This window comes from Schistocerca piceifrons, chromosome 7, assembly GCF_021461385.2.
Source record: "Schistocerca piceifrons isolate TAMUIC-IGC-003096 chromosome 7, iqSchPice1.1, whole genome shotgun sequence".
In the NCBI taxonomy this organism is placed as follows: domain Eukaryota; kingdom Metazoa; phylum Arthropoda; class Insecta; order Orthoptera; family Acrididae; genus Schistocerca; species Schistocerca piceifrons.
The window spans coordinates 516668367-516680517 of record NC_060144.1 but is presented as its reverse complement, the minus strand read 5'-3'; the positions used below and the strand labels follow the sequence as shown (position 1 = coordinate 516680517).

At 38.9% G+C, this 12151-nt stretch overlaps 1 protein-coding gene across 1 annotated transcript in view; it reads right to left on the bottom strand.

The window, feature by feature from the left end:
- Positions 1-12151, bottom strand: part of LOC124804592 (apoptosis inhibitor 5) — a 92183-nt gene that overhangs the window by 32269 nt on the left and 47763 nt on the right. Inside the window, exons 6-9 of the mRNA XM_047264783.1 lie at positions 11206-11400; positions 10570-10739; positions 2450-2675; positions 2086-2239 (exon numbers count right to left, since the gene is read on the bottom strand). Coding sequence (XP_047120739.1) covers positions 2086-2239; positions 2450-2675; positions 10570-10739; positions 11206-11400 — 745 coding nt within the window. The remainder of the gene's footprint in view (positions 1-2085; positions 2240-2449; positions 2676-10569; positions 10740-11205; positions 11401-12151) is intronic.

Here is a 12151-nt window from a genome sequence, read left to right as displayed (position 1 = left end):
CAACCAGCAACCAGTACAGGTAACTAAACATGAATACTGACTGGGACAAGGAATGAAAAGTTTTTCTGATGACATTGTATTTCTGTCAGAGACAGCAAAGAACAAATAATTTCTCCTTTTAATATTATATATACACTCCTGGAAATGGAAAAAAGAACACATTGACACCGGTGTGTCAGATCCACCATAATTGCTCCGGACACTGCGAGAGGACTGTACAAGCAATGATCACACGCACGGCACAGCGGACACACCAGGAACCGCGGTGTTGGCCGTCGAATGGCGCTAGCTGCGCAGCATTTGTGCACCGCCGCCGTCAGTGTCAGCCAGTTTGCCGTGGCATACGGAGCTCCATCGCACTCTTTAACACTGGTAGCATGCCGCGACAGCGTGGACGTGAACCGTATGTGCAGTTGACGGACTTTGAGCGAGGGCGTATAGTGGGCATGCGGGAGGCCGGGTGGACGTACCGCCGAATTGCTCAACACGTGGGGCGTGAGGTCTCCACAGTACATCGATGTTGTCGCCAGTGGTCGGCGGAAGGTGCACGTGCCCGTCGACCTGGGACCGGACCGCAGCGACGCACGGATGCACGCCAAGACCGTAGGATCCTACGCAGTGCCGTAGGGGACCGCACCGCCACTTCCCAGCAAATTAGGGACACTGTTGCTCCAGGGGTATCGGCGAGGACCATTCGCAACCGTCTCCATGAAGCTGGGCTACGGTCCCGCACACCGTTAGGCTGTCTTCCGCTCACGCCCCAACATCGTGCAGCCCGCCTCCAGTGGTGTCACGACAGGCATGAATGGAGGGACGAATGGAGACGTGTCGTCTTCAGCGATGAGAGTCGCTTCTGCCTTGGTGCCAATGATGGTCGTATGCGTGTTTGGCGCCGTGCAGGTGAGCGCCACAATCAGGACTGCATACGACCGAGGCACACAGGGCCAACACCCGGCATCATGGTGTGGGGAGCGATCTCCTACACTGGCCGTACACCACTGGTGATCGTCGAGGGGACACTGAACAGTGCACGGTACAGCCAAACCGTCATCGAACCCATCGTTCTACCATTCCTAGACCGCCAAGGGAACTTGCTGTTCCAACAGGACAATGCACGTCCGCATGTATCCCGTGCCACCCAACGTGCTCTAGAAGGTGTAAGTCAACTACCCTGGCCAGCAAGATCTCCGGATCTGTCCCCCATTGAGCATGTTTGGGACTGGATGAAGCGTCGTCTCACGCGGTCTCCACGTCCAGCACGAACGCTGGTCCAACTGAGGCGCCAGGTGGAAATGGCATGGCAAGCCGTTCCACAGGACTACATCCAGCATCTCTACGATCGTCTCCATGGGAGGATAGCAGCCTGCATTGCTGCGAAAGGTGGATATACACTGTACTAGTGCCGACATTGTGCATGCTCTGTTGCCTGTGTCTATGTGCCTGTGGTTCTGTCAGTGTGATCATGTGATGTATCTGACCCCAGGAATGTGTCAATAAAGTTTCCCCTTCCTGGGACAATGAATTCACGGTGTTCTTATTTCAATTTCCAGGAGTGTATAAATGTTACTGGTGGTTTTCAACTGTCACTGAATGCTGATAATGAACTTGATAAGAGAATATGTTTACTATGAAGCTCTTGGCAGTATGCTTAACTGATTCAAGAACTGTCTACAAGAAGTTCTGGAGTGGGCACCACATAGCATCCATCCTACTCGCTTCTGTGCAACAAACACTTTCTGCTTCAATGAAGAGTTGCCACCGAATATGATGCAGTAAGACACTGGTGAATGAATACAGGTTAAGTAAGCCAGATTTTTTAAAACTATTTTCATGTCCAAAGAAAGTTCGCCATACTGGTGTCACTGGTCAATGTTGACAGCTTATATCGTATTCTTCAATACTTACAAGAAAAGTATCTTGAACCAGGGATTTAAAAGGAATGTTGATAACTACAATGTGTGGCACAGGAAATCTCATTAACGATTTGTAAAAGGAGTACAATAATTTTCAATTCATTGCTTATCACATTTGATACTGAAGGATAGAAATAAAGAAAGTATTATGAAAAAGTAAGTTCACACTTACTGTAACTTGAAACTTTGTTGCTGTATTTCCCACTAGGTGGCTGGTAAAGCTCCCTTGGAGATTTATCGGTCTTGGGTTGCTTGGAAGCACTTGAATCTCCACTTGTAAAAGTTATCGGTGTGTGACGTTTCTGACCAGGTGAAGTACTTTCTTTCTGGGAATTGAAATATTGCTTATTACTCTGAGAACAATATGATAAAATAGGATATTCACAAATCTGCTTTCTGAAGGAGTGTATACCTCATTAAAAATTTACTGTCATTTACTCAGATAATTATTGCAAGAACAATAAATGCCTGATTAAATAAGTTTTTAATACTTATCAATATTTGTTTTTAGAGTTACTAGCTTAACATTCACTTACAGCAGCTGATGAATTTGTAGGTTTCCATGAAAGAATTATATCACTCTTATAGCTTGGTGGGCTATGGAACAGGTCTTTAATAAGCGTATTTATGTTAGATGTCGTCTTCAAAGCCACAACTTTTATTTTGTTTTCTTCACTCCGCAGATCTTCAGGGCTCTTGCCTTGAAGGGCTTCTCTTAGTTTTTTAATGTAACCTTGGATTCCACGGGCAAAGTACTGTAGCCTGGAAAATAATACATTTTGGTATCAAACAAACTCTGAATTTTCAAAGCATTATAATGTCTTAACATTTAACAATTGGGAATAGCACCACTGTTCACTTTCATTGGAAATACTGTTATAACAAACCACAGTAAAACTGATTTAACATTACAAAACCTACATTTTTTTATTTTCAGTAGCACATTTGAAATTGTTCTGCTTCGGAGTATTAGAAGAATTAACTGACCACTAATAATGAGAAACATTTTGATTACTCAACTCGCAGTACTGCTATACAAATTTTGCATTTTGTATTTTCAACTTTTACCACTGGAAATACTTCTGACAGAAAATTTCGCTTTAATTTCTCTCACGATTCCTAACATACATTACCCAAATGTCAATAGTTGCAGACACAAAATGGTGGTATCAAAACACATTATTGATCTGATGAAATTCCTTATGAATTCTCTCATCATTAAACTCTTCAACCATTGCAGAGTTCTACAGCTGATCCGTACATAAAATCATAATGTTTTTTGAGTGAATTGTTAGAAAGCAACACTAATTAGTGTGTACAATTTGTCTATGTAAACAGTGCATCATACACTCCATTGAATGGGACAAGGGAGGTGAGTTAACAATGCAATGACTACTTCAACACTTAATACTCTCATTTTTCTGTTAGCCATCAATTCCACAGCTTTTAATTATTTCGAGCTGGTAACAAAGTTGGTGGACATTCACAAAAATTAGCATGACAGAAAATCCTTGAAGAAAGGGGGTCAGTCTAGCCAACCTCCAGTAAAACAGTCAGCAATATACATCTTTACATTAAGAGCTGTGATCAATACTATACCAAGAAATGTCTTAATTCCTTCTGATTAAACATTTTTCCATGGATGTTACACTGGGTGTTTTGTTATCAGTGTGTGAAAGTGTAGGTATCACAGGCATACCACTGGATGTGGCATTCTGACAAGGAGATGTCCCCAGTGGTGGGATCAACATTTTGAAACCATCTGTACTTGGTGTAGCTTAAGGTCGCAGATACCACAACCTGCAGCAGTTCAATACTATGGTGGGTCCTTATTTGAGATTAATAGATGAAAAAAATTCAGAATTTTGTGTGATGTTCAATAGCTTTAAAAAAATTGAAAACTATGGACTGGTCGCATAGCATAATGGATAGGGAAGGGGCTCTCATGCAGAAGGTTTTGGTTTGAATCTCATAAGCCGCTTTAAGTTTTCTTAAAATCTTTATTGAAATGACTTTAATCAGTACTTTTGTTCAGTTACTTGGTTTACACGCAATTTCTTATTTCTACACCTTTGTCACATCATTTCAAAACCATACGAACTTTTTCATTTATTCTAATTTTTTTCTTTACATAATTGTGTTTCTTCTCATAATTCTTTTGAATGTGAATTCAATTATATTTATTTACCCATTATAATATTTAAACATTTGAAAATGCTGATAATGGTTAAAAAACAAAAGACAGAACAATATTTCTAACCACTGCGCAATTGTGTCAAAAATGTATTTTTCATTACAAAATGCGATTTTTTTATTGTGATACTACACAAACATTTAAAATATAAATTCCTGCTGCTCTATGGACAAAACAACGCAGATGAAGATTTTAACGAAAGAACGGGTTATAAGTACAACAAAATTCAAGCAAAATGAGGAAAAGAAATGTTGACTACAGTACCATGGATAGAAATACAGGATAATAAAACAAAAGAAATTAAAACAAAATTAAATCATAAAATTAATTTAAATCGCATGAACAAAGGTTCCAAGTGGAAAAAGAATGATAAGAAGAAAAATGAGAGCAAATGAAAAAACTGATACAATGATTAAAAATATGTGACAAAGGAATAGAAATAAAAATCTTACATTTAAACCAATTAGTTGAATAAAAATAATGATCTGTAATGCAACAGGAAATATGATGAAAATCTAGATTTCTCCACGCATTTATTTCAGGATCGATTTCCTTGTTACACACGTCTCCACAAGCAGCTCTCTCTTCTTTGCTTAGTACTGGCTTGTCACTGAATTCTTGATATTTACAGAATTGCTTCTCTTATTTCCATAGACATCTTTATTTTTCCTGTATGCTGCATCTATCTTTCCCTCAGTCATGCATGCTTGAATTTGTCCTTCAACCATTCCTGCCTAAGCATTTCGTACTTTCTGTCATCTCATTTATTAAATGTATGTATTCCCTATCACCTGTCACCTTGTTGCATTTTTATATTACCTTCTTTCATCAATTAAATTCAATTTCTTCAAAGTTGTTCAAGGATATCATATTAGGCCTTCCCAATTCTGTGATCCTCTACTGCCTTCACTACTTCATGTCTCAAAGCTACCCATTTGTCTTGTATTGCAGGAGTTTTCAAACTTGAATCGCAGTTCCTAGGGGCGTCTCTGCCTTACGGTAGGGGTCTAGCTTCTGAGAGCACACTTCTTAATAACATGAAATGACATTTGGAGTCAATTCATAGTAATCTGGTAAACAAACCACAAAAATACTTGTCCTGCAAGTTAATGAAAACGAGAGGACCAAGAAACTTTCACTAAACAAGCTGTGACTCTTACTAGCTCTTCTTTCATCTTAAAAAGTTGACTACCAAGTAGCAAAGAACAAAAAAACCTCACATCATAGCGGAAGATCTTATTTTAGCAGCTGTTCTGGACAAGATGTCTATGATGATAGGTGAGCCAATTGCTAAGCAGCCGGCAAGTGTGCTTTTGTGTAAAAACTCTCTTGGTCATCAAAAACTCTATATGGCTTACGACATAAACGATCAATCGATTGAAAAACTCACACGTAATGGTGAAGTCGCTATTCATTTGAATGAAGCTACAGACAACTACAATGACACACATCGAATTTGTTACAAGTGGTATATATGTGACAACAATATTCGTGAATCTTTTCTGCAGGAAAGTAACTCTTGGAACAAAATCAACAGAACTCTAAATACTACATTCTTTTATGGTAGAAAATACTAACTGCAGAAATTATGTACGTGTATGTACAGATGGAGACTGTAGTATGATTGGTTGTTACACTGGATTAAAGGCTCTGATTTGTAAAGAGGCTTCTCATGCTACTTGGACACATTTTCTTTTTTATTTATGGAGCCCTGACATCAAAATGCATGGGCCCTCTCCTTGATTAAGTTCTTAAATCGGTGATCGAAGACGTAAACTTCATTAAATGTCAACCACTGAAGTCGAGATGCTTTCAACAAATATTTGTTGATATGGAGGCTGAGCACATTTCCCAATTTTATTACAGCAATTCTCACCGGATTTCACGTGTGAATTTCTTGAAATGGGCGTGTGGATTCAGACGTGAACTTTACTTTTACCTTGTTCATGAGAAATATTTGAGTTTTGAGACGTTCATAGACAGTGACTGTTATGATGATGGCTTATCTTTGTTATATCTTTGAAACATTCAATTAGTTGCATGTATCACTTTACTTCAAGATAATGAGGCCAACATTCTGCAATTGCCAGGCAAAATTTCACCTTTCTCAAAGAACTTACTATTGTGGAAGAAAAAGTTCGATGATAAAGATAACATTATATTTTCCCTGCTCTTCACACAGTTTTAGATGACTGACTTTCACTTGAGTGAAGAATTGTAGCCTGTGTTCATGGACCATTTAACTCCGTGATTACTTTCTGAATACGTTCCAGAAAAAGTTGATCAATGCAACTAGATCAAAGATTCTTTCAGTACATACCTTTCATCAACACTTACCACTGACGAATAAGACCAATTTGTTTATATTTCTTCAGATTGCACAATGAAATCAAAATTGATTTTCTCATCACTACCTGAAGTTTGGAGCTTGGTGAAGCAACAGTATCCACAAACAGATAACAAGGCATATGGTTTTTGATACCTTCTGCAGCATTTTACTCGTATGAGATACGTTTTTCAGAACTGGAAGTCATCAACATGAACTACAGATCACGAATTAATGTAGAGAAAGAGATGTGAATTGCAATCTCATCATTCCCATTGATTCCATTGCAACAATATAAAGTAATAACATTACAAGTTGATTACAATGTGTTGTGTCAACATTTAATAAAGAAATAAGTACTCTTCTTTATTAGATCACAGCCAGCTCAAGACAGATAATCCATAGTGACAAATCCTTATTTATTGTTTTCAAATCTTTAGTTTATTTAGCCCACATACCAAATTGATCATCATAAGCGAAAGGAGCCATGGGTGTTCAGGTCAGATGTGGAGCACTCATTAATATGTGATGATGGGGATGTTTACTCTGCACCTGAATCATGAGTAGGTTAGCATTATTATTATTATTATTATTATTATTATTATTATTTTGTTAGTGCGACAACATGCGGGTGTAGAATAAGCAAATTTTTGACGCTTGAGACATCACACCTGATTCAGTTCTAACAGATACTGGGGGAGGAGAAGCCAGCGACTCTTCTCAGACCAAATTTCCTACATGTAGTACAGCCATCACACATACACAAAGAATGACCATACTTCTAGTATTTATGATGCAGAAGATTATTTTGAATCCATTAGTGTACTTTCAACTGAATAATCATCCGGTAGCAATATGTTCAAGCAGGACAAAAAAATGTTAGAATATAGGCACCTGTCTTCTCTGCATTTTCATGCACTTGTTTCAAAATGTTTGCTACTTCTATAACACACCCATCTACCCATTCTGCTTGTAACTTCAGAGGATCTAAAGACATTAAACCCCTTCAAGGCACAATTCCATCATGATACAATACTCAACTTTCTCTAATTTAGAAATTTCATGATCTGTAATGCACTAGTAGTTTTTTTTTTTTTTCTCTTTCTTTTCTTCACCTAAAATAAAGGAAAGGCAACCGCTCATCAATGTGTGGAGTGAAGCAACATTTAACAGAAAACAGTATTTACACTAGCCTTGAAAACTAGCCATTTTTCCAGCAACAGCACGCACGCACACCTAAATGCACAATCCCATGCCTAAGGCAGAAAGCTAGTGTGACTGCTGTTTTCTGTTACAAGTTACTGTGTTCTGCACATCAATGTACTGTATGCAAGTGGTTGCCTTTCCCTTATCTCATGTACTAAAGACAATTCTTTAGAGACATAAATATTCTACATTTTCTTAGACATTCCCTCTCCTGTAGATATGATACAAACTTTCAGACAACTGTGTCCTAGAACTTAACCCAGCTTTTATATCAATAGAAGACTGCTGACTTCTGAGCTTCATTTGGGTTACATGTTAAGGTCCACATGGCCACTCAATCCCTTGTGAAGCTGATATTTTGAATTGAAATGCTCTGTATTCAAGCCTAAGAGCAGCATGGGAATCAAGTGTTCATCCAAACAATCCCACTGCACTGGTTAAGCCCAAAACAATTGAGTTGTGATAGTTATACCATGTAATGGCTGTTTTTGCTACAACAGCTATCTATAAACGTGGTATGTAGCATCCAAGTAGGATGTCATGCTCTTAAGTAACCATTACTGAATGTGAGCACTACTCATTGGATTTACTAGTGTACACAGGGTCAGCCCACAATTTCCCATAACCTTTCACAGGTTGGTATGGATTCTATGCTGAACATTTTTATGAATTAATGTCAAATCTCCAGTGGGCTGTTACAAAATATTTTATTTTGCTTGTTGCCTCAATTTCATTTGTAGCTGCAATGGACTGCTAAAAACTGTAAACATATATCATGTTTCTATAGAAAATGTTCTACTGGCTCTTGATGCTTCATGTTGACAACATATTTAAATGCTTTATCAGCTCTTCATTCCCAGGTTAGAATCTTGTTTGTGGTAGGACACTGTCCAGCATACAAGACAAAATAATGAAACTTATAAGATAATGGCAACAACACTGCTAAAATATACAGGGTGAGTATAGTTTAAGTTAAACTCTCAAAATGCTATAGAAGTAACAACACTGGTCAAAATGACATCAAATTGCAATGGAATATTATCGGACAAGGGGGAAAACGTATGGCAGAAAAAAAAGAAAAAGAGAGAGCAAAAAAAGTGTGAAATTTGGTCAATAGATGGCACTGTATGTGTCAGAATACATAAATGAAAACACGTGTCATGCACATGACCCATTGAAGTTGGTATAAACACACTGGGTACACGGCTTTTCCTCCATTCGCGCCTGCGATGTTTGCCAAGACTGTGTCACTGCAGAATCATGCTCTGCTTGTAAAGCTTTATTAGAAGAATGATGACTGTGCACACATCACTCTGCAGAAGTTCCAGACACTGAAGGTTTTGATAAAAGGCATTGGTCCGATGACTGCTGTGGGTCTGGAGAAAATGATTCGGAAATTCGAAAAGACGGTTTCTTTTGGTGTGCAACCTCGAAGAGGGAGGAAACAAACTGATTCAACGTCAGCGGTAGCAGTAGCCACAGTAATGCAGGAGGAGGCGAGTGGTGGTGTGCAAACACGTAGTGGACAGAGAATTGCCCGAGCATTGGACATACGTGTGAGCATGGTGCGTAAAATCCTATAAAACATCCTTGCTATCAATTCAAAATTACCCATGTACACGAGTTGCTTCCTGGTGACTTGCTAGCAAGATAGAACTTTTCTTTAGAATTTCTAGCTCGCATGGAAGTGGACTTTGATTGGCCGTGGAAGATTTTGTGGGCAGACAAAGCCCACGTCCATCCGACAGGATATGTCAAATACACAGAATTGTCGAATATGGGCAATGGAAAATCCACACACAAATCAACCAGTACCACTTCATCCTGAAATGGTCACTGTGTGGTGCAGGTTTACAGCATCATTGATTATAGGGCCATATTTTTTCGAAGAGACAGGTGCTTCTGGTCCTGTTATCTGTACTGTCACTGGTAAGTGCTATGAGTGTCTTTTGCGCAACCACGTCATTCCAGCTCTCCAACATATGGATGTGTGGATGGGATCATTTTTATGCAAGATGGTGCAACTCCATAGATTGCAAATCCAATTGAGCAGCTGCTGAAGTGCCATTTCAGTAAAGCTAGAATTATCAGCCGCCATTTCCCTGCAGCCTGGCCATCCCGATCACCGGATCTTAGTCCGTGTGACTTCCGGCTGTGGGGCTACCTGAATGATGCTGTGTACAATGTTCCAATTGCAAACTTAGCTGCACTGAAGGCATGCACTGTGCAACACATTCTGAATGTGACCCCAGAGACACTTTGATCAGTTGTGGAACATGCTCTTTCTCGATTTCAACTTGTTGCAGGAAACGATGAGCAGCATATTGAACATGTTTTGTGCTAGTCACACAGACATTAATAATCCATTCTCATTTTGATTGCTGGTATTTATGCAGTTTTTGGCCTCAGGACAATTAAAAACCGACGTAGTTGATACTTCTTATGCAGTTTTTGGCCTCAGGACGATTAAAAACCGCTGTAGTTGAAACTTTTTATGCAGTTTTGGCCTTAGGACAATTAAAAACTGATTTTTCTCATCCAATGTAATATTAGCTTGCCATGGTGGATGGGCTTACAGTATCACACCTGTACATCCATGCACACTAAGTAGTACAGTTTGTTTAACGTCACACGTACACCTTATGATTGTTGTATGATTCATTTGTCATTTGTAGTCTACCACTATTAAGTTATGATACTTACAGTGCCAGCTATTGCTACATTTTGTAACTATTTATTTTTCTCCCTTCTCCTATAAAACTCTGTTGCAATTTGATGGCATTTCAAACAGTAGTGTTACTTCTACGGTGGTTTGAAAGTTTAGCTTTAATTATAATCACCCTGAAGAACAGTACATAAAAATGCTTGGCTGTTCACAATAGCAGGTGCTTATCATATGATTTTTACTACATGGTTATGTTGTAACATACCTAAACCGAAAATCCTTCAGTCTTTCCAGGTCCTTTGTCAGGTACTCTGGACACTGACGTCCCAAACGATGAAAGCCATACATAAGGCATTCGACATACGAAAATTCCAGTCGTGGCTGCTCCTGCGTTGACCCTTCAACTTCAGTATCTGGAGGTAACGGCATGTATTCCTTTAAAAAGAAAATTGTAAATTTTATTTTATTTAACTACACGTAATAACAATATAAGTAAAACAATGACAGGCATGTAACATTGAAAATATCCCAAAAGAGAGACATACTAATGAGCAATATAACAGCATTATTATCTTTACTGTTTCTGCTTTTATTATGAACTTACTTCCAGTTAGTACATTGAACACAGCTGCAAAGAAACTTATTGCGGCTAACCAATGTGCAAAAGCTCTATTCCACATAATAAAAGCAACACAAAAAACCAGTTAACAGTACAAGTAAAACCACGCTTAAAAACAAATAGAAAAATACATAGCAAAAGTACAACTTTTGAGTTTACCAAGGTTATATTGCAAGATTTGTTTTACAGTCGACTAACAACCAATAAACTGATGATTATGGTGGCATTCAGCGTTTCATGAAGTATGTACTAATGAAAGGTCACTCTCTGATCTTCACTTACCACTAGCCTTTGGAAGACCTTATCAACTTTTGATTCAGCATTTTCTAGAGGTCCACAATGTGTGCACAGTTCAGCAAACAGCTTAAGAATCTCCAGCTGTGAATCTACTCCATCTTCATTTGATACTATCTCACCAAACTGGCGAAGTACTTGCTCGCAGAAGTAAGTAACAAACTTTGACGAGTCAACCTGCGACTATTTTAAAAACAAGAGGTCATCATAAATTTTTCTTTGTAACAAGAAAAACACAGTATAAAATCGGCAAATATACATAAAGTACAGGGCATGAACAAAAATATGGAAACACCACGAACAGAAAACATTACCATGCCTACTGCATTGTAGGAAAACTACTGGCATTCAAAACTACTTCAAGGAGTCTCAGAATGGATAAATACATGTCCTGTATAGTTTCCAACAGAATCTTATATCTTTCGCAATCACACACTCTTCTCACCAAAACAGAGCATAAAGGCTCAATAATACTGTGATCTGGCGACTGCAGTGGCCAGTGGAGATGTGATAATTCATCTTTGTGCTCACAAAACCAATCCTGGATGATGTGAACAGTGGTCATGTCATCTTGAAAGGCAGCATCACTATTGGGGAACAAACACTGTACCACGGGTTTGACCTGTTCAGCCAAAATGTTCACATAATCCGTGGCAGAAAGGCAATCTTGCACAGTAACCATGGAGCCCAAGGAATACTATGATACAGATGACCCCAATCATCACTGAACCCCCACCGTGTTTCACTCTTGGTAGGTAAATTAGGCCAGAAGAGACGGAAACTGTGGACCAAGACTCATCCGACCCAATCACATTCTCCCACTGCCATAGTCAAGGCTTCAGTACAACATTTTCCTGTTGCAGGCATTTCCATCACTAAAAATGGTTTCGGAATTACACCACATCCTGCAATTCCCTGCTTATGGAGCTACTTT